General features: G+C 41.8%; 4 protein-coding genes across 9 annotated transcripts in view; 3 read left to right on the top strand and 1 right to left on the bottom strand.

Moving 5' to 3' along the window:
• LOC134655878 (RNA-binding protein Pasilla) overlaps positions 1 to 1,889 on the top strand; it is a 91,530-nt gene extending 89,641 nt beyond the window's left edge. For 2 of the 6 annotated variants that reach the window (XM_063511370.1, XM_063511369.1), the window contains exons 9-10: positions 264 to 497; positions 1,577 to 1,888. In XM_063511370.1, the coding sequence (XP_063367440.1) occupies positions 264 to 497; positions 1,577 to 1,824 (482 nt within the window). In that variant the 3' untranslated portion in view covers positions 1,825 to 1,888. Of the gene's footprint in view, positions 1 to 263; positions 498 to 1,576 lie in introns of all 6 variants that reach the window. The other 4 variants (XM_063511373.1, XM_063511372.1, XM_063511371.1 and 1 more) reach the window with 3 other exon arrangements.
• LOC134655883 (viral IAP-associated factor homolog) overlaps positions 1 to 22,854 on the top strand; it is a 219,548-nt gene that overhangs the window by 87,580 nt on the left and 109,114 nt on the right. The window lies entirely within an intron of this gene.
• Positions 10,833 to 13,489, bottom strand: LOC134655863 (putative inactive tyrosine-protein kinase Wsck). The gene has a single exon (XM_063511352.1). The coding sequence runs from the start codon at positions 13,312 to 13,314 to the stop codon at positions 11,125 to 11,127; it is 2,190 nt and encodes a 729-aa protein (XP_063367422.1). The 5' UTR covers positions 13,315 to 13,489; the 3' UTR covers positions 10,833 to 11,124.
• LOC134655862 (uncharacterized) lies at positions 13,791 to 20,391 on the top strand. The gene is made up of 5 exons (XM_063511351.1): positions 13,791 to 13,982; positions 14,073 to 15,941; positions 16,217 to 16,366; positions 16,690 to 16,902; positions 19,945 to 20,391. The coding sequence occupies exons 1-5, from the start codon at positions 13,961 to 13,963 to the stop codon at positions 20,379 to 20,381; spliced, it is 2,691 nt and encodes an 896-aa protein (XP_063367421.1). The 5' UTR covers positions 13,791 to 13,960; the 3' UTR covers positions 20,382 to 20,391.

Raw genomic sequence — 22,854 nt, 5'->3', positions numbered from 1 at the left:
TAAGTTTCAACTCTAGTCGAGGGGCCCGTATTGCACAGTTTCCATCGCTCGAGTTGTTCCCTCGTCACCACACTATCGCCACCCCATCGCGGCCCCTCGGGGCACGCTAGCGCACGGTCACTACTCCGGCTCCGAGCCGAGTTCAGTCAAGTCGGGGCCCGGGGCGCTAGCGCCCCCGGCACTCGGCCGCTAACCCGGACTCTCTCCGAAACGTTCTAATGTAATCGCCCCACTCCTGGCACGTGCACACTCCCGGTCCGCAGGCGGCGGCCGCGGCGCGTCGTTAGAGCGTTTCGCGGAGGTAGCATTCGATGCGCTTCGGCCCCCAGCCGTGGCGCCCATCTCGCTGTCGGCGCCGGTTGGCGCGGTGGCGCCGGTGCCCGGGTTCCCGGCCGCCAGCCTGCTCCCGCTCAGCAAGTCGCCCGCGCCCGCCGACCAGGGCGCCAAGGACTCCAAGAACGTCGAGATCGCCGAGGTCATCGTCGGCGCCATCCTCGGTGAGTATCCGCGTGCCGAGGCGGAACTCGCGAACCTCCTCGAACTAGGTTGTAACGTTTGCGACTTTAGCTGTGGTGGATTTAAATCTGAAATTTCTACCTTCGAATGGTTTGTCACGCTCGTGTCGCGTCGTGATCGGATCGGATCGGTCTCGACCGATCGTTACTTTTCACGTCGATAGTTATAGGTCGGTTAGATCGCCCGCTATCAGTGTGAGCCTCTAAATTTGTACCCGTCTACATTATTTACTCGGTTATGATACGAATGTCCGAGAACCTGTCTAAGAAATATTTTTCAAAATGACACAATAAGCGGTCTCTCCCTGACGCCTGGCGCCGATGACGCGTTATATTTTACTAGACCGTACCTTTAAGACAAAACGTAAACACACAGGTCACCACAATAGATATAAATTAAATTCAACTCCGCCCCTACTAAGTCGTATCCTACATCACTCAATAAGTACCTATAGCAACTGAATATGCAGGCGAGCTACCATACTAAATTAGTACGGCAGCGACTTGTGGTGACCGCGAGTCAGTGTCTTATAAGAGTTAAAAACTCAGTCTAATAGTTCAAATGATCTGTGGCCATTAAGTACAGCTCGGTATAGTCACAGTACAAGAACAGTAGAGAATCTTCATAGAAATGTGCCGCTGCCGGCTTGAATGTGTGCGTGCGCGCCGGGCGCCCTGTACGCACGCGCTGCCACGCACACATTCGCATAATATACGGGGGAATACGGTGGCGGCAGTGTGGGCCGTACCGCGACTGTGATCGCGCGCATTCGAGTACGCTCGCATTTGCCTGCTCTTACCGGCCTTAATTTATACCTCATTTATGAATTGATAGAACATTTCATTATATTATATAAATAGAAACCTAGTGCTACTCATAATACGCAAATAATATTTAACTAAAAATAAAAGTGCCAACCCTAAGCGCCAACGCAAGAGTAAGTAAATAACTTGCCGAGCGGCCTTAGATTCACTACTGTTCTTAGTGTACTGTGGTATAGTTAGTAGCCGAGCGTGCCCGAATATTGGAACAGTGAGACTGACGGGTGTGTGTGGCGCAGGTCCGGGCGGCCGCAGCCTGGTGGAGATCCAGCAGATGTCCGGCGCCAACATCCAGATCAGCAAGAAGGGCACGTTCGCGCCGGGCACGCGCAACCGCATCGTCACCATCAGCGGCTCCGCGTCCGCCATCGGCAACGCGCAGTACCTCATCGACCAGAAGATCCAGGAGGAGGAGATCAAGCGCACGCGCCACAACGCGCTCTCCGCCGCCTCCGTGTCCGCCGCCACCGCCGGCCTCATGCAGTAGTCTAGTCTAGTCATACACGTCGGGGCAGTGCGCAAGGCGACTGTCACCTTGCCGCTAACAAATCCCACCCCCGCTCGGTACGATCACTAGTTCTTTCGATTTCTGTGAGAAAAGACTAGGGTCGGAACGCATAATCCGCACTTTCACTGTTTCCTTTTCCATTATAATTCATAGAAAAGAGAAGTTTTTGAAACCTCTCGGGATCGAAAGATCTATTGATTCTCATTAAAAAGTACACAACGTGTACCTCGTGGGGGTTCGGTTTGTATATTATACCGGCCTTACTGGTAGTTAAGAGTTATTGTTTTGTTTGCCGCTCGCAGCTCGACGCCTGCCGCGCGGCGGGAGCGTGAGTACAACTCGTACAAGTGTAAATGGGGCCGTGCAATATGCATTGTGGCCCGCCGCGGCACGCGTCGACACATAGTTACCTATTTACAAATAGATTTTATTCTATATTATTGATTTTATGCATGTACTATAGTGTTGGACATATATCTGGTATATTTTGTTCGTCGCGGTCTGCCTAGCAGAGGATATTGTTGTGTAAGGTTAATGAAGTTACGATTGTGATAAATCCTATCACGGAAATTCCTATTCCATGCACATTTTATTTTTGTATATTGTTCACCGTGCATCGCATACATTTTATTTACAGAGTTGATTTCATTGTAAATGTTACCATTGATAAGTTATGTTTAGTTAGGTTAGTTGAAACTTGGATTCGGATAAGCGAGCCGCCTACGCCTCGGTTGACATAATAATGTTGTTTCGTTTTATATTTGACTCCGGAACGGCCCGGCTAGCGGACTCGTCGTCATTCCTCAGTTCTGAACGTGAAGATCTTTATTTTTTATACATTTATAAATATTTCGTTTTATTTTTTTTAGGAACGTTTCGCAGCCGTCGTCCGGTCTAAAATCGTTTAACAACAATATAAGTACAATCTAAACAAAATGTTATAACGCATGTCCAGAATAGTAGAGAATTATATTTGAAGAGACGTATCGTTGCAGATATGTTATTATTGACAATATGACAGAAAGTTATTTACAGTCGGAGCAGGCCGGGCGCGCTCGTGCCGCTCGCAGGCCTCGCGCCGCTCGGCCGCCAGTTACCTCACGTGCCATGTTGTGAGCGGGCTCGCCCCGCGACCCTGCCCGCCGCCCGTGCGGCGATATACTTATCGAGGAATGAAGTACAAATGAAATGTAATAAATAATAATAATGAATTCGAATCGGCTTAAAGAGTTAATGTATGTACCTACTGTACGATAGTGTGTAAGAAAAGGAATTGAGAGGCGTTTCTTGACGTCGCGCTCGCCACCGCCGCCGCCGGCGGGGCCGCGCCATCTGCCGTAGACTAGCGTAACTATGTACCCTATAGCTAGAACTTATTATATATTCAATCTTAAAAGTGTAGGTATCGCTGTTAACTTTCCGGTGTTTTCGACTTTCTCATTCATCTTATTATATACGGGGTAGTGCAGATATCGTCTAGTGTCAATTATCGGGCGGGCGGGGCGGTGCCTACTCCGGCCCCGCCTGGTTGTCGATTATACGCGCTCAATTTTATTGGAACTAAATCTTCATTAGTCTGTACGTGTAAGTGACTACGTCAATTATTCTAAACGTTCGGTTGATGCCACTCGGCCCGAGCGCCTCCGTTACTCCTCTCTCCACTCGTCCCCTCTCGCGCCGGTCCCCGAGTTAGTTGCCTCTTGCTGCGTCGTCGTCGCGGCAGCCCTCGCCGCCGCCTCGGCCGACAAGCTCCCTCGGCGCCGCGAACGCGCCGATCCTTAAATAGTTATCGATGGAATTCTAGTTAGTTATAATTGTCATTAAAACAATATAAAGGTATGTATAGATAATTTTAAAATAACTGGAAAATGTTAATGTTGTTATACTGAAGTTGTTACAATATTTGAGAGTATATTAACGTGAATACAGAATAATAATTTTAGTGCGGTACTATCCGTTTATCGCGTGGGAAGATAATAAATGCAACGTCGTCCGGAATATTTTGTGTATCGAATGAATTCAGAAGGGAAGAGAACAAGGTTGATACTGTTTCTGTGATACTGACAAATACGCCGCGCTGGCACGCTTCCCGCACCCCTAGCGCCGCCCGCCGCCGCGCCGGGTGCCCGAGAGGCTGCGACACAACAACACGACACAACCGTAGCTCGCAGGCTCTTGCATCTAGTTAATGATGAGAGTCGTAATGATCGGGGCAAGTGACAAGTTTCGCACTTGTCGCTAACGTTGTTAAACGTGTTGCATGCGTCAAGCGTAACGATCGCGTCGATAATGTCGCGTTTAGCTTCAAACTCCGTGGCTAGCAGGAGTGTAATCTCGTGTAGTGTAGTAGCTCCGCGTCAAGCTCCGGTATACAGCCTCTCGGGCACGCGCGCGCTCGGCGCGGCCGTAGTCAGCACCCGGACAGGGCCCGTCGTGTGTAGTCAGTAGAGCCGCACCACTCTCGTTACTAGCGCTGTTACACTTAGGTAAGTTTCAATGTTGTAGGCTAAGGTAGCTAGCGAGCCTCACGAGCGGCCCGCACACGCGACCGCGCATCTCATCTTTTAATTTTAATAGCTAAATGTTGTTGAATTTGTTGATAGAGTGGTTTATCGTATAGTTTAGAGGTATACGTGAAGGCAGCCGTCGGGTGCGCTAGGCTAGTAAGGTTCGATACTGTGTTTAGGATCATGGCTGTGCGTTCAAGTCGAACTCAACATTAAGACATCACCATAACGCTTGTTTTGGGCGCGAATCGCACGCGGCCCGCACTCTGTATATAATTGCATAGCATTTTCATTTACGTTTTCTCCTTGCTCATTGTCATCAATTTATTAAAGACTGAGGAATCAACTTGCGCATATTGACATTGTCACGAACGCGTCCCGAGAGGTAGGGAATATTGTAATATAATTGTTTGTCATTAAAATTTTCACTCGGTTTCATGTGGAGTCCGACGGACGGACGTAGTCGCGTGCGATTCCCGCAGTACACTCGCCGTTTTGTATCGAGTACCGTAAGTTAGGCTAGATCTAGGAGGGATTCGTATGAGTTTACGGGTTTAGGTATAGGGGAAGGCACCCAGCATCGGACGTGTCAGCGCTGAGCTTGTGACAGAGAACGACTAGACCCGGGAGCCTCTCGTTACACGCGTGTTGCTGTCCTTGTCACCCCCGCGCTCGCAGCTGGCTGGTCACGTCCGATGCTGTCGTAGGATAAGTTTGTCAGAACGTTAGTGAGTGTACGGTGTGTGAGCGCCGCCGCGTGTGGCATGCGACACGGCGCGGCGGCCTGCCGCGCGTGCCGCACGCGCCGCACGTGCCGCACGCCGCGGCGACCGAGCTGCAGTCTCAAGCGCCGTTCAGTCGTTGTCTCATCACCTTTACACATGTTGAGATTGATATGTTGTACTAATTCTATTGAATTATAACTTGTTGCGTATAATAAGTATGTAGACAGGCGCCGGTTCGGTGCGTTATGTATAATATCGATATGTTGAAAACATTTGTTGCTGTACAGTTTCAGTGATGGAATTTTTATTTTTATTATTAGTTATTTTGTTAACTTGGTTTACGACAAACGGGTCTGCAATCTTATATAACGAGAAATAATTTCTAATTAAGTTTGAATTGAAATGTTGAATAATATCTATTGAATTTAAATTTGGGTATATTATAGTCAATGTTAATATTTAGTTGTACTGTCGATATTGATTTTCTAATGAATGTTATTTTGCAATGTTGTAAACGATACGAGGTATAAAGGGAGGTTACTATGTCTTAGTGTTAAAAGCTCGAAAACCAATTCAAAGGTACCTTGAACATTGTCTATATTATATTAACATTAAATAAATTGCAAAACGATGCGTTGTTTCATTGTCGACATTGTCAATCATCATTTCTTCCTCGATCAGTCAGATGATATCGAGTAGGTAATTACCAGTTGAAATTCAACATAACGTGATCATGTGTTCAAAAGTAATAATAAATGATACCTACTTGGAAATATTACATAGATAAGTACATTATAGGATTTATAGGTCATAAAAAGGGTACATAACTACATACAGCCATCTAAGTACAGCCTGTTCTGTTCCGGACGTGTTGTTGGTGAAAAAAAAAATGTCGCTGCTGTTCCTAAAAGTTATTTGAAATCACTGAAGCTTATGTGTAAATAAAATAGATCGCTCAGTTCTTGCCTGATATGATATATCAGAAGTAATAAGAACTTTGAATATTTCGGTATACATTGGGTCAGAGTCCAATAATCCGCTTCGAAGGACCATCCGTCACAGCACTCTGTCTCTGTACAGGGAGAGTAGAGGCAGGCTACATGCGAAATACTTAGTGTACCTAACATACACGTGTGCACATAATCATAGGTGACGGCCAAGGTAATAGGTATAGGTGCTTTACCGTGGGACCCGACGCCCAGACCAGAGCATTGTTAGCAGACGCTTGCCTTTGCGGGTGTGGCGACTGTCAAGGCTGCGCGTACGCAAGTAAGGGGGCTACCGCGAATACCAGAGTTCCATTATCACTATCGATCTTGCTAAAACGATGCTAAAACGATAGAAATGGAGCTAAACAAAACATGGATGTTCGCGGTAGAGGAAGTCCTGTAAGTATTTTCAATCAACTCTAGCAACATATGCACCTACCGAAACAACGTCTACATATATATTCACTTTAAGAGACGTGGGGCCCGATTCGGATTTTGTAATAGATATCTTTTAGACATCGCCAAGAGACGATAACGATATGTTTAAGATCTAACCTGTCAAATTTGACATTTCCGCGATTCTGGAGATACTTTTGAACGATTTCCACAAGATAATACTTAGAGATCTAATTCACATCTAATAGATATCTAATACGATCTATCGTAAAAGTGACATTGGTTGCCCGAATTGCGCTGCAAAAGAGAACTAGTTGAAATCTAAACTATAACGTATCTAGAATGGATCTAGTACGTGTCGTCTCTTGTGAATATCTTGAAGTTCGAATACGGCAGAAAGTCCGCCGAAGGCCAGTGCTGCTGTTACTCTGTTAGTAATGATCAGAAACAAGGAAGTACCTAACGATATCTCAATGGAAAGTCGTTTTCCTCTTCATTGTTGTGAAGTACGCGTCATTCTCGACGTCTCAGTTTTTCATTGTAGGTATTCTTGACTTCAGTTTATAAAGTTTTAACCTTTTGGACGCCAATGACCGATATATCCGCACCGTAGGTTTAACGCCAAAGACCGATTAATCGGTCACAGACCACAGAGCAACATCGACCTACGTGCATATACATAAAGTTCAACTTCAGTTTTGACACTTCAATGATGTGGCGTCCGAGTGACGGCTTTTGTGTTTGACACGGCGTGGAAAAGGTTAAACACAACGCCATCATCTATTCATCTATCAATTTCGTTAAGAGAAGTCAATTGCCAGTTTTTTTTTAAATTCACAATAGCATCTAAACTACTGACAAAGTATCAAACGGGAGGCGGTGACTAATTTTTTTTACGTGTTTAGGTGGCAGCCATTTCTCAACCCACCAACGGAGCGGCAGCTGACGTCCACGAGAGTTCATCAATTTCATCATACATAGCCGTTAAGTTAAGCATTATACGAGTTATCGCCCGTGAGGCGATTGGTCATGGAAATCTGTTCCTGGCTCGCGGTCTATTAGTATGATAGGAAAAAAAACTTCGGAGTTATTAATAAATTACGGATTTAATAAAGTGTATATTAAAAAAAATACAAAATATGTGCCGTATTGATGCTTATTGCTGTTAAGCTAAGCTGTCATCAAGAAGAGTAAAACAATAAAATTGAGATCTAAAATTTAACAATGGATGGAATGTAAACATAAGAAAAGTAAATAATATTATAATAGACTGATGTCGTCCATTAGGCCTAGCTCAGAAGCCGCGCGACAGTATATCGCGCGTCGCCATCTTTTACTACCTAACTGAACTAATAAGTTAGAGAGGGACGTGTAGTCTATCTCGTGGGCGAGATACTGTCATGGTGCTCCTGTGCTGAGCCTGTATAGTCCCATTCCTCGTCATTATTATAGATGGCGCCACTTATGGTCTCCGACACTAGTATGACACCTTAACCGCGGCTTAACACCGTAACGCCATCTAGTTAGCATTAGAGAGCGCCAAAATAGGATATGGTGACCTCGCCAATGTGCTGCCATCTATAACAATACTAAAGAACTCTACTTTGTATGGAGATTGGCAGTCTTTTTTATTTACTATTCTGTCTATTCTCTCTGGTAAAAGATAAAAACCTACGAGCATTATATACAAATAATGATGTAAATAAATGGGGAATCTATGAAAAGGGATCTTATTGTCGATGGCGCTTACGCCGCACAGCGTCGCGCGGCATTGTGTTTATATCGGAGCATCGTTAATAATGGCGTAAGCGCCATCGACAATATGATCCCTTTTAATAGATAACTTCACAAATACACAACCATACGCTATAGTTCGTTTTTTTTTGCATTAGAAAGAAGGTAAGCGATCTTGACATGTCTTTTAATTGAAAAACTCTTTTTTAAAATCAGTTACTATTACTTATGAAAGCAGAAGAATATAAATGATCGTATTAGATTCACAATTGTTACATATTTGCCATTATTTATTTTAAAAACGTGTTTTTCAATAAAAAGACACGTCAGGATTGTTTACCTTATTTCGAATGCTAAAAAATAAGTACAGTTATTATTACAGTGCTAATAATACCAGCATACCTTGGGTACCTTTTTGTTAGATTACACTATTAAATACATACTGTCCACAATGACAACATCTGACTTCATTGCACTGAAAATACTTAACAACATATTTCATTCGACTATGTGCAGTAGGTATACATACATACACATTATAAGTACAGTCGAGTGTAAAAATATGGCTGCACACATACTCATAAATATGTCCCATAGCACTTATGTCAGCGTATTACGAACTATGGGAAAAAAATTTGAGTAAGTTGTCTACACCCATATTTCTACACTTCTCGTTATTAGGAAAAGGATATTAACCTTTTGGACGCCAATGACCGATATATACGCACCGCAGATCCAACGCCAAAGACGTATTAATCGGTCATAGACCACAGAGCAACATAGACCTAGGTGCATATGCATAAAGTTCAATTTCGGTTTTGACACTTCGGTGACGTGGCGTCTGAGTGACAGCCTTTGTGTTTGACTCGGCGTCGAAAAGGTTAAGTGACATAGACGCTTACGATGAATGCGACATACCTAAGCACCACCGCACGAATGTACCTTTTCAGTCACTCGGTCTACTTTACTTTTATAAAAAAAACGATCGACTTCATAAATATTGTTTGACTCATTGCGTGGGTGGCACGCGACCATACAATTACTATTGAGAAACGAGTGCCTAAAATGGCTATAAATAGACCCCTATCGCTTTTACACCGACTTATCGACATTCAGTCGCCAACGAAATTCAATAGAAAAGGTACAGATGTACAGCTTCACGCAATACAGACGTCGAGTTGCGGAAACCTGCCCGCTACAATACAATACTGATGTACAGTCAGCATTAAATAGATAGTGAAGGCCAAAGTGACCAAATATATCGTAACATACCATTGTTACTAAGGATGAGCAGATGCATGGTCTAATAAAACATGGTCTTCTCTTCCCAGAGTGTCACTTGCCTACGTCACAATAACATTGCCACTTTATTTCAACATAACATGTTACATGGGTACATTATATCTATGGTTAATAAGTTAATTTATTTCTTTATAATTTAATAATTTTCATTTATATGTATTTTATCTTAAATTTTACAATAACACGTCATTTTTAATTATTCATTAGCAATATCTTCCGATTCACGAAAGAAATTTCAGACGTTCGGGTAATTCTGTTTACACTACTGGCAACACAGGATAGCGCTTTCACATTTGACAATCCGCCATTTTGTCCCTGACCGACCGTCCTTGTCGAACGCGTGTTAATTGTTATTCCCTTCTCGCTCAGTGTCAGCAGTCGCAGTGTTTTCCAAACTTTTCACGTCGTAAGCTTCGTAATTAATGTTTTGTTACGAAAATGGTTGGCTGCTCTATTCGGAACTGTAAGAGTAGGAGTGAAAAGTGCAGTATAGATTTGTTTTATTTTACTATGTTTCTACATGAATAACTTAAAATTAATGCCGTTAAAATAATTTTCACTGTTGGTTAAAATTCTCCCACATTTTAAAGTTTGAGAACCTGTAAACAGCATGATGACGTAGGCAAGTGCCAGTTAGGTCATTCGCGAATCTCGGAATAGAGTACCAGGCGGAGTATATTATTATACCATGAGCAGATGCAAGGATGTCTACGGATATATATGGCCACTTTGGCCGTCAACATCACTATTTGCTGCTGACTGTACACTACACCGGGGTTATATATCCTTCTGTAAAGAGAGGCAGGGAAAAACATATTCCTTTTTCTAACCCTCCCAACAGAAAGTGATAGATGTCAGAACCCCTATTGAGAGGAGACAATAATATCAGTAAAACATTTATATAACTATTGTCAATGTTACCAATACTTTTATAAACCTATTTCCTAAACATCTAAATGATTGCATTCTCTTACAACTAAATACATATGCATAACTAACAATTATAGCCAATTATGTGAGGAGTACACTTTATAATATGTACATGTAAGAATTTTAATAAACCAATTGAGAGCAAAATTAAGTATGTTATTGAATTTTCATGAGATTCTTGAGGTAAATCGTGTGATATTTTATCCTCATCAAAAAGAAGACTTCCTGCGAGATAGTCACAACAATCATGATCATGAATATGTAAACTTTTTTGCACCTATAAGGTACTTAACTATAATGTAAGGTTTTTCCATTGCGGTTAATGAGTTGCTTAATCTACGCTTAAAGGTAACAAAAAACACTGCTGCCATACTGTTCCATCCATCCAACATTACGGTCTCTCAAACTACTCAGTAATAAAGATAAGGTCACTTTTATTACACAAATAATAGACAATAGTGAAGAGGCTGCCTAAAGCTGTCTTAAATCTTTGGATACAAAGTTGCCTACATAAATATTGTCCTACAACTTGAGAATCTAATGAGATTCTTATGTCACAACAGCTACCTAATGCTTACATATCATATCTACTAGTTCTAGTATACTTTGACCTCGAGATTCGTAACAACTATTCGTAACAGAGATCAGATGTAAACTGGTTCGCTGGTGAGCGTTGTTGTAAGTACTGCAGAAATTCTAAGCGATTTCGTACTGTGGCACGTGCGGTTCGTATTCGAATCCGTTATAGTGTGTGAAGCTGAGACTACGAGTTCCAGCGGCCTCCGAGAGCGGCAGGAGCTCGTCTAGCAGCGTGGAGAATGTGGGCCGCTCGTCCGGATCCACCTGCCAGCACTGCAGGCACAGGTGGAACAGCTCGTCGCCGACGTACGACGGCTGGCTCGCGCGCATGCCGCGCAACACTCGAGGCGCCACATCCTTGTTCGGCGTGCTTGCGTACAGCGTCGCGCCTAACGTTAGCGCTTCCCACATAAGGCACCCAAACGACCACACATCCGCTTTAGGGTTAAATCTCGTCTGTCGTAACATCTCGCACGCCGTCCATCGAGTGTATTCTGGGGTTTCATGTAGCGGCCTGATGTGCGATAAACCAAAGCCAGACACTTTTGCGGCTCCGGATTCGCCGATCACGATGTTGCGACAGCTTAGCCGTTTGTGCGTCACTGACTTGCTGTGGAGGTACTCCATGCCTGCTGCAATATCAGCACAAAGCTGGAGCAGCTTATTCTCAGTGATGAGGCAGAATTTATTGTTCTGCAAATCCCTCTGTCTGCTTTGTAAAAGCATCTCCTTCAAAGTGTATTTAGTATCTTGGAGTACAACAAATAGTGTAGTGTTAGTTTCACTGATGCCAATAAGGGAGATTACATTTTCATGTTCACTAGTCTTGATCAGGAGGTCCAGCTCCTGTAGCATAAGCTTCTTGTCAGGCTTCTCCATTTCCCGGTCGCTGATGACCTGCACCAGCCCTGAAGTCAGTCCTCCATGCTGTTGGACTTTAGCCTTAGTGAACTTCCCATAGTTCCCCAAACCAACAACACAAGAAATATCTATATCAATGAGATTCCTTGGTATGTTCCATAATTTTCTTTTTAAGTTTCCGTAATAGTCTATTTTCTCAACCTCATCTTGTAAAAAGCCAGAGTTTTCTATTTCAATACAGGGTTCACTGAGACTAAGCGGCATTGACTGTGAACCTCTCTGCATTCTAACCAAATGAATTCTTTTTCTTAAAACTATGATCATACCTACTCCGATTAGCAAGAGGACTACCCCGATAGCAATACCAGCCCCTAAGGCAACTACCATCGGGTTGATATCTTCTGGTTCATTTATGTTCAGTATTATTTTCTTGGTAGACTCGGCATACCTAATTTTTCTGACATGATTTTTCTCACTTACTATGCCAAGAGATACATCAATGTCACTGACCAATAGCAACGGGACATTCTGAAAGCCATTGTAAGTATGTCCATCTCCTATAACAAAGTCAGCTTTAATGTCATCAGGGTCTAACTCTGCTGTGATGTAGTAAGGGAGGTCCATGCTCTGGGCATAGGAGTAGTTGCCAAGGTTATCAACAAGGAACCCCTGCTGGTATAGTTCAATAGACACCACCACTCTGTACATGGAGACTGGCCCATTTACATTTTTAGCTTCAGGAATATGCACTAACATCTGGTCACCTCGTCTTTCTTTAACTATTATATCAGGGGGACTTGGATCTGGTGTTCCAATTATAGTTTCCACTCTAGTTGTAGCTGGGGGGCCCTCATCATCATCATTTGCTCCTGCCACACTGATAATGTAGCTTGAGCCGGGATACAAGTTAGGTAGTTCCAAACTGAATGTATTGTTAGGGACCCTCCATTCTGGAGAGCTGGAAGGATTTTCAGCATAAGTTGTCACAACATCAGCTTTTATCACATACCCTGTAATATCAGAATGGGCGTCAGGCTGTTTCCAAGTTATTCTAACAGTGGTCTCGGTGACCCTGGTGACGTTGACGGGCTCTGGCGGGCCGGGCGCGACCACTTCGGTATCGTATACGCTCGCAGCATTAACACCCCCGCATTTCTGAGTCTCGTTTTTAGGGCAAGGCGAGTCACAGGAGTCTAACGGGAGCTTAAAGGTGCCGGGGGAGTTGCTGCAGAAGCACGTGGACTCGTTGCCGATGAGCGCGTACTTGTAGTAGACCTGCTCGCAGGCCGACAGGCACACGTCCACGGACTGGCCGGTGTGCGTGTTGAGGATGTCGTCCACCTTAAGCCGGTAGCAGCCGATGTAGTCGCCGCGGTCGCCCACGCCGACGCGGAACCACAACACGACTACTAGTATACATAGCCACCCGACGCACCGAGTTTCCATTGTTTATTCTCAGTATTGAGTCATAGGTTAATTTGACGTAAAACTTAACGCTCGTTACAAAGTCATTATCATAAATCGTAGCCCACACTAAAGTGAATGAACATAGTACCTCATAAATTAGTAAACATCCGCACGCAACTGCAGTTCACTGTGAAACTTATTTGTTTGGTCAATAAAGAAAATAATAAAATAAAACGGCTAGCCAGAACGGTTGACTGAACGTGCGTTCGGTTCCGTTAAGGAATGTTTGTTTCGGTTCGTTGCGTTTTGATACTTTTGATCGAACTAGAATAATATTATTTTAACTCGTTATTTTGATAACCCGGATAATCGGAGAAGATCTTTTCCACAAAATAACTTAAGATTTTTATAAGCCCTTTCGCACATAAATTTTTTTTCTATTGGTAAAAACTATTGTATGATCGTGTGAATGCAACTTATCAAGCTGTCAGCAAGTTAATAGCATCGTGTGAACACCGTGTTGGAAGTTGACAGCAAGTACTGCCAACATACAGCTGTCAAACATCAAACATCTCAAACTGGGGTTTGAAACATGTTTGAAATGAAATCGTTATAAAACGGATTACAAACAAATATTCATGTGAACAGAAAATAATACGCAATACTTAAAAACATAGTACTAAATATGTCTACCAGATCTGGCAAGAGTAAGTTAATTATATGCAGTATAATCAAATTCTTTATTATTGTTTAAGATTTTGTGACTTTGATCATATAATGATCTAATACTTTTTCAGAGCTTCACAACGCCTCCAATGAGAATATTGAACCTGAAATTGCTTTAAAAAGTGACAGGAAGACGCGAAGCAAACGTGTTGTAGATAACAATGATATTCAGGCAGGAAAAACTACAAAGAAACGCCAGAATTATGTAAGTTTCCCCTCTGAGGAGGATGCTGCCGATGTGAACTCTCTGGAAGACGAGGTACAAGTCAAACCCGTCCGCGGCTTGCGGCGGCAAACCCTCAAGGAGCAAAACGCGGCTACCGAGGAAGTGGACTCTGCCATCACTACTAAAAAACAGGTCAGGTCAACTCGACGCACTAAAAAGTTCTCAGAAACCGCCGCAGACGACGTGCCGGACGTTCCTGTAAATGAGGAATCCGTTGAAGTTGCTACCGTCACCAATACTAAGACTAAAGTCAAGAAAAACAAGAAGAAATCTAAGAAAAAGCAACCCGAAGTAAGTGACAAAGAAAATGAGGTTAAAGCTGGGAAAAAGAAGAAGAATAAGAAAAAAAAGAGCTCCCAATCTAATTCATTAGTTGAGCAGGAAGAGGTGAGTGTAAAGAACATGTCCACCGATTCCTTCCACAGTGCTGCTGGCAGCCCCCTACACAAACATGTCACTCCCCAGTTTAACAGCATTAGTAAACAATCAGGTGACACTGAGACACTTCCCGTACAGAAAGCAAGTGCCAAGAAAGGGTCAAGCCTTAAGAGGGTTTCTGAACAAAATTCTTCAACGAAGACAGTGGAGGTAGATGAAGTAGACGCAACAAAAGTAACTGAAATATTGACTCCCAGAGCCAGCAAGCGCAGAAGGTCTAGCTTGAAAATAGTAGCTGACCAAGATATATTGCCGGATGCTGCTGAGAAAGTGGATTTAAATGCCACATTTGAAAAAGAACCAGCAATAGATGGTTCTAGTAAGAAGAAAAGAAAATCCAGTGTGATGGTGGAAAACAATAACCCTGTGGTAATACATACATCAACTAATTTGATTATTCCTATGACATCTGAAGTATTACTTAATACTACTTTTGAAAAAGATGACATGGAAATAGATGAGAATGGTAAAAAGTCTGACGATAGAGAACTGACTAATGATGACCAGACAAGTAAAATTTTAAATTTAAGTTTTGAGATCAGGAGATCTCCCCGAAAATCTGTAAGCGGATCAGAAATGGTTACAGTTTTAAATGGCACCTTTGAATTATCTCCTAAACCTGAGCTGACCAAACAAAAATCTCTTGACTCCACATATGACAAAGAAAGCAAACTTGACTCAACATTTGACAAAACTACTCGGAAACCAAGCTTGGGTTCTAAATCATCTCTCATAACTTCCGATGACGCCACTAACTCCTCAATAGTCACACTTGACAAATCCGATGACAATTCTAAAATCAACATCACTGATGATGACTCCAAAATTGAAAACATCCTGAACACTACACCTGTCTTGATAGAGAGCTCAATGGAAGAATCAAGAGTAAGTGTTCTAGAAAGTTCACTAAAGGAGAACAAAACTCCAGAAACCAAACCAAAATCTACATCACCATTGAAACGCGAAGGCACGTTCACCAAAGACAGTCCGTGCATGTCTCCAAAGACACCCAACAAGCGACAAACTTTGCCTGCAGCAGGCTGCACGCCTTACCATTCCGACAGGAAGGGATCACAGACAAAGAGGACCCTGAACCAGACGCATTCTATAGAGAAGCCGAGCCGCCGGTCGTCGCTCGCGGAGGTGCCTACTAGGGCTACGCGCGTCATGTTCTGCAGCCCTGTGAGCAACCCGGGCTTAGCCACGCAGAGGAAGAGCAAGATCATCAAGTCCAACCTGAAGGGTTCTAATAAGAGCTTTGTTTTTGAAGAAAATGGTAAGTTAATCTAAAATAAATTTCTACTAGAATCCGTCCTATTGTTGTAATTTAATATTTTTTATTTAAAATTTAATGAACAGAATTCAAGATTTCTTGTTCTAACAGATTTCTTTGAGCATCTATCTAATTCTAAAGATTAGGACCTCATTAAACACACACAAACTCACACACGCATTAGCGTAGTATATACTCAGTTTGTAATTTATTAAAGGGAGATAGATCTCTTATTATAGTTATTATGTTCAATTACATTACTATTAATAAATTTCCAGAGTCTGTGCTGTCTTCGGTACAACCAACACGGCTGGGCCGCAAGCGTTCATTCACACACACAGACGGGGAGCAGGCCTCCGCTAAACGAACTCGTCTTAACACCGAGAGGTCTCTGCCCGCGGCCCGAGCCCGTACTAACAGCGCTATGGGTAAGTGCATACTCTCCCTTTTTGTACCTACTTACTAAGGAATTTGAACCTTCTATAAATACTTAAATGGATGTTAGCAGTCAGCCTTACATTACACCCTAATGGCTTTGTCACACAGGCGCGTTTTTCGGGCGGAGTGCGCCGCTTTTACATATAAAACGCGTGAGCGTGAGCCCCGCCCGGAAAACGCGCCTGTGTGACGGAACCTTAAAGTCATTGTTTCTTTTTTAGGCATTATCCCCTATTTTATTATATGAACTATATTTGTATTTATCTTGTCGCAGTAGGATCTAAAATCATCCAAGAACCCTTAATAATTTCAGCAAAACTATCAAACGCATCTACCCCGTCGAAGCCCGCCACGCCGAAGTCCGAAGTGAAGGCCACGAAGCTGCCCAACTTCGCCGCGCTGCACGCGCGGCGCTTCGAGCGCATGGAGTCGCTCGACGAGTGCCAGCAGAGGAAGGCCAAGCGAGCCAAGCAACTGCTAGTGCCTACTGGCAGCGTGGCTGTACTTGAAAGAAGTAGCCCTAGAGGTTAGTACATACTCGTATTAACAGTTTTGAATGATTCACGGTTAGTTTCACTAGACTTATATCGACCGGGACGTGAACGGTGATTACCTTTTGTATTGTTCTCGAGCTCCCGACCAGAACCGACCGGCACAGGCACAGGAACTTTGTAATGTGACTCCCTTTACATGTTCTAATTTATTACATACTCTTTATAATGAAGACAACCAACGTGTAGTCTAGAATCAAGCATACTCGTTCACGTTAGATTTCGTCAACATCATTTAAAAAAGTTGAATACCGTGTTTTTTATTTTACTCAGTTGTCACGAGATGTCGCCACACGCATAATATTAACTATACGGAGTTATTACCGTAGGCATTAACAAGTATGATTCATAAGGTGACTTATTGGAATGATTGCCCATTATACCGATAACACACTACTAAAGGCATAAATCAATTCTATCTGCTATACTTATAGATCATATCGTTGCAATATTTATTAGGGCTAATGTCTCATCAGAGCTCCTTTTGGGTCAAGAAAATCAAGATGAAACAGTACAGGTGAATTATATGTTGTAATTTACTGATTGTTTTCATACAAATCATTGTCTACCTTAATGCGAGCGAATTAAAGTCGAAACTTTAAACACATTGTTTAATATTACCATGGTTGTAATATAGACTTTATGATTATTGTGATAAGGTGGACATTCTAATGTACGAGTATATAATTCGTTTGTCAATCAAAGTAGTAAAGGTACATGCGACTTGATGCAATAAATGTAATGAATATTTATGAACTTCTGACTGCATTGGTAAATTTCGTTATGTCATTTAGCTTAGAACAATAAAAGTGGGCCCTTGCAACCGTAGTGCAGCCATTCCTGGGTTGCCATTTAGTTGTTACCACTGGTAAGAGCTTGGATTTTTTTCTCGTCTTTTACCACTGAGTTCCCAGTGGTAAAAGACGAGAACTGAGGAAAAATCTAGTTGTTACCACCAATTCTCTTTGGTGTATACAATGTACCTGGTATTTGTATTAGTACCTACAATTTACTCATCTTTTACTGTCATAAGGTGAAAACCAAAACTCACTACTTATTAAAAAAACCCAACCTTGTTTCGGAACATGTACGGCAGTAATTAGTGAGTTTTAGCGCCAGTTGCACCAACCACATTTGACCGACTGATCAACGTCAGCCGGCGCGCCCCGGCGCTTTACTATGAAACTTTCCATACATACAAATTTAGCGAACTCTTTAACCGATACGAACAGTTTAGTGCAACCGACCCTTAGTTGTCATCTGACAATATCAGATGTTATTACCAATGCTAATAACTTGGTACTTTTAACTGTGCCATTTTATCGCAGTATCCATACATTACTGCAGCGGTCGGCAACCTTTTAGTCGGCAGCCGAGGGCCACATAGTAGGTAACGAAGTTGACGCGGGCCGCACTTTGTTAATATTTATGACTAGACTAGACATTGTCGTTTGTCAATATTACATACAAAATAGCCAGGGAGGCTCGCGGGCCGCAAGTGACAGGTTCGCGGGCCGCATGCGGCCCGCGGGCCGCGGGTTGCCGACCGCTGTATTACTGTATCGCTGTTTCACTCTTCTGGATCTCTTCGAAAAGTAACCGTCATATTCACATTATTAAAATCATTCAAAACAGGAAATTCTTTTGTTTAACAAACACGTGAATCCATGTCTAAACAGTTTTTATAGTGAAAAAGTAAAATATTGTGCTATCTCTGATACACTCTGATATGAGCCAAACAATAAATTAACTGCTGATTAGTTTGGTTACACTAATAGATAAGGCTCGGCTTTCCTAATTACCATGTTTACCAATTTACGATTTAACTAATTCTACGTCTAGTTTAAGGAATTTGTCGTAATATGTAATAGAATCTATAACCCTTTTCTTGACAACGTATATCACAAGATACATAATTTTGCACGTTCTTTTGTGACCGCTAACCACTAGCGGGTCGATGCTTGTTTTCCACCGACGTCGTATTATAAAAACGTTTTCTTCTCGAGTAACTACATAAATTGAAATTAATATATAACTTCCAGTCTTGAGTAGAGTTTAACGGTGCTTCCACAAGTTTATTAATGTGGAAGTGGAATAAGCGCTCTTCAGACAAGTGTCACAATATTTAAGTGGATTCTATGCTGAACGCCCTTTCATTGAGTTTAGGTTTAGGTATCATCATCAGGTACCTACATCTGAGCGAACACGGTACTCAAAAGTATCTGAGCTGTATCTGACTGACTTTTAGGCGATGGATGGTATAAAAGGCGGATGTGTATAACTTCTTTTGTTTATCTCACCTGATCATAACCGACAGCCCTATTTTAGAAATCTAAAACTAAACCGGCACTGCTCAAACAACTTCTCAGTGGTGAAGCAACTCGAGTAAGACTACATTAGATCAATGAATCTGTATAATAGTAACATAAAACCAAGCCCAGTGATTGTAATCAGGCACTCTAGTATCTATTTAAGAGCTGACGCATAGATATGCGACGTCCCAGCTCTAATTTTAGTCTAGTGCTTGTATTAATAGACACCACTTCTATCTAACGCTTATTCCAGGTTGACCTTACCAAAACCTTACGAAAACGTGGTAATTCATTTGAATGTACCTATGTAATCTGATCTTTATTTTGATTCGAGATGAAATCAGTTATACATAAATAACATAAATAAATATTATAGGACATTTTTACACTAATTGACTAAGCCCCACAGTAAGCTCAAGAAAGCTTGTGTTGTGGGTACTCAGATAACAATATATATAATATACAAATACTTAAATACATAGAAAACAACCATGATTCAAAAACAAATATCTGTGCTCATCACACAAATAAATGCCCTTACTGGGATTCGAACCCAGGACCTCAGCTTCACAGGCAGGTTCACTACCCACTAGGCCAGACCGGTCGTCAAAAACACACGTACACCAACGTTATCTATGTATATTTTGCGGTTAGTCTATAATTTGTTTACTCTTCTGTGACACTTACCGCACTTACCTTTTCCAGTGACCCTCGAACCGAAGCCGCGCGCCGCGCCCCCCGCGCCCGCCGCCGTCGCCAACACCAAGCCCCGGCCGCCCACACTAGACACCCTACAGCGCGGATACACCAGGTTCGGCTTTAAGATGAACTGCGACTTTAACCCCTTCAGCCTGTCCAAAACTGACAAGCCGAAGGAGAAACCTAATGGCACCAAACCGAATGGCCTTAAACACCTTAAAGTAATTAAACCAGTCGTAAAACGCGAGATCACGCAGCCTTCTTTAGCGGGCACGACATCGCTCCGCCGGGCCGTCGCTAAGCAAACTATAATGAGGGAAAAATCCTTCACTCTCACTGAAAAACGAAGTGAGACGAGGAAAGAGGTGAGGACGGTCATCAAGGGCGTGAGGACCAACAGGCGTTTTGAGCTGCAGATGAAATCGAGGAATCTAAATGGGTGATCTGAATGTGCGTTTTCGTTTACTAAAATTGTAGAGTGACATCACTAAAGTGATGACTGCACTTTGTAGGAGTAGGTGTAGGGGAAGTTTGTATGCCATAATATCATTATCTGTAACTACCTTACACAGTTTTGCCATAATTAACTCTAAAATATTCTGCTGAACCTAATCAAATAATTTTACATTGCATTTTATCTGCTTTAGTCAAAATATGACTGGAAGATAACGATTTATACTATTTAAAGCGTTAATAAGTCTGCCTTTTGTACATTAAGTTTTTTCTTTTGTGAAATAAATACCTCCTCCCTAAGTAAACGTATAGTCGCCATCAGATATATCTATCAAAAATATCTGAACAAAACTAACTCGTATTATCAAGAGTAAGACGTTATTACGTGCATGTTCAAATATTTTGAATGGCGACTGTACTAGGTTCACTTTGGTATCTTTAGCAATAATTCTTAACACTGTATACGAGAAGACTAAAATGTTTATTCTGGCAAACAATACAGTTTCGGTAAATGAAATTATGGAAAATATAAATAACCCATTATGTTAGTGAAACATCACACCATAAATTAAGTTTAAATACTGTAATATTTAAATGGGAATAATATAAGAACATTATAAATTATAGGTTTATAGATAGACTAGCTGTTGCCCGCGACTTCAACCCGTAGATTAGTATATTTTCCCCATACAAACTTTGGACCCCCATTTCACCCCTTTAGGAGATGAATTTTGAAAAATCCTTTCTTAGTGGACCCCTAGACCTTATAAGGAACCTACTTGCCAAATTTGGACTTTCTAGTCCCAGCGGTTTGGGCTGTGCGTTGATTTAAGTCAGTCAGTCAGGTCTTTCACGTTTATATATATAGACTACATTCATTATATTGCATTTTTGCCCAGGTTGGAAGTCTGCTAACAATAATTTTAGAAGTAAAATAAGGTAACAAATAGCCATTAAGAGCTTCCAGAGTTCAGAGCAAGAGACGTTTCCAACGCAAAGGTACCACATTGTCGGTTGTCGATAAGGTTGATTTCAAATTGAAGCTATATGGAAATAGCGCCTTGTTGACAACCGACAATAAGTATCTTTTTGATTGAGAATGGCAAATGTCTCTGATAACAGCTTTTGTTTGAAGCCATAACACAGTACAAATATTAGAACTAGTTTCATTGAAAAGGGTTGGGCGTTTTTTTGTTGTCTTCCCCTACACTTTTTTTTTCAAATTTGGGATTTTTTATGTTATTTCTACTCAGAATCACGAGCTCTTTCTATCCTAATAGGAAAAAAAAAGTGTCCTAAGGTTTTTATTTCCATTACGTCACCATTTTTTTCATAGACTTTGTATGGCGGTCGCGGAATGGAAAAATCGAAAACTGTATGGAAGTTTTGGGACACTTTTTTTCTCCTTAATAGGAACAAAACAAAAAAAACAAACGCCCGGTTACGTCAATAATAAATTTAGAGCGTAAGGCTTATAAATGTTCTGTTGCCGAAAAAAAGTGCACAATCACAATTGTTATACCTAATCTATTTGAAACGGTACGTGTTAACCTCATTCAATAACATAATGGTTTCGTCACATACTTACAGCGACAAAGGAGTTTCCTAGAAAAACCGAACATCGAATTGGGTTATTGTAACGGGTGGCAATCAACGGTAGACGTTCAATAATATCTACGCAATCGATTACACAAATACTGTCATTAACAAAACCTCGCAAGACCCAATGTACCGTCTGTTTTAATTAATGTACAGTCGACGTCAAAGATATGTTTAAACTTTTGTACCTTACTCCTTTGTAATAAGGCGAGAAATGTAAACATATATTTGACGTCGACTGCATACAGGGTGGTCAACGTAAAACTTTGACTTTTGTCTTTTTTTCCATCTCGCAGTCGACTGAAGATGCTGATTTTTTTTTAGCAACTGCGCCGTTTGTAAAGGATTATGTTACAAAAAGAAACATTCAAAAAAGTTCAATCGTTTTTTTTATAAATGAATTGGTTTATCCCGGAATTTCTTAAAAAATTTAAAGTTCAAAAATTCAAAAGTAACTCGAAAACTACGAAAAAAAAAATTTTTTAACGTCTATGTTTGGACCATCCTGTATAATTGGAACCATTCATAAACAAAATACGAATAAAGTAGTATTTCTTTTGTTTCATTGCAAATCCAAAATAGGATAATGTTGCAGGTGGGTCTTACGAGGATTGGTAGGCCTATCGCTTTGCAATTAGGATATTTTCATAAAAGATGGATTTATCAATTCGGTTATCTAAACACTTGTACGTGTTGGTCCTAAAGGCCTGCTCCTAAATAATTGAGCTGCGGACGAACACGTCACGCAAGCGGTGTGCCGTCTCTCATAACAATCTGTATATTACAACGCACACACACGCACCCGGTTTGCGCAGGCCTTAAATATATGACTTAATGACAACGTAATATGATATTACTAATATC

This window comes from Cydia amplana, chromosome 17, assembly GCF_948474715.1.
Source record: "Cydia amplana chromosome 17, ilCydAmpl1.1, whole genome shotgun sequence".
Taxonomy (NCBI): domain Eukaryota; kingdom Metazoa; phylum Arthropoda; class Insecta; order Lepidoptera; family Tortricidae; genus Cydia; species Cydia amplana.
The sequence above is the reverse complement of the archived record's forward strand: the minus strand, read 5'-3'. Positions and strand labels throughout refer to the sequence as shown.

Excerpts from the sequence above, each read along its gene's own strand:
- LOC134655863 (XM_063511352.1), bottom strand. The coding sequence starts at position 13,314 with ATGGAAACTCGGTGCGTCGGGTGGCTATGTATACTAGTAGTCGTGTTG.
- LOC134655862 (XM_063511351.1), top strand. The coding sequence starts at position 13,961 with ATGTCTACCAGATCTGGCAAGA. Across the intron at positions 13,983-14,072 it reads GTCTACCAGATCTGGCAAGA|AGCTTCACAACGCCTCCAAT; the intron begins GTAAGTTAATTA and ends ATACTTTTTCAG. Across the intron at positions 15,942-16,216 it reads CTTTGTTTTTGAAGAAAATG|AGTCTGTGCTGTCTTCGGTA; the intron begins GTAAGTTAATCT and ends ATAAATTTCCAG.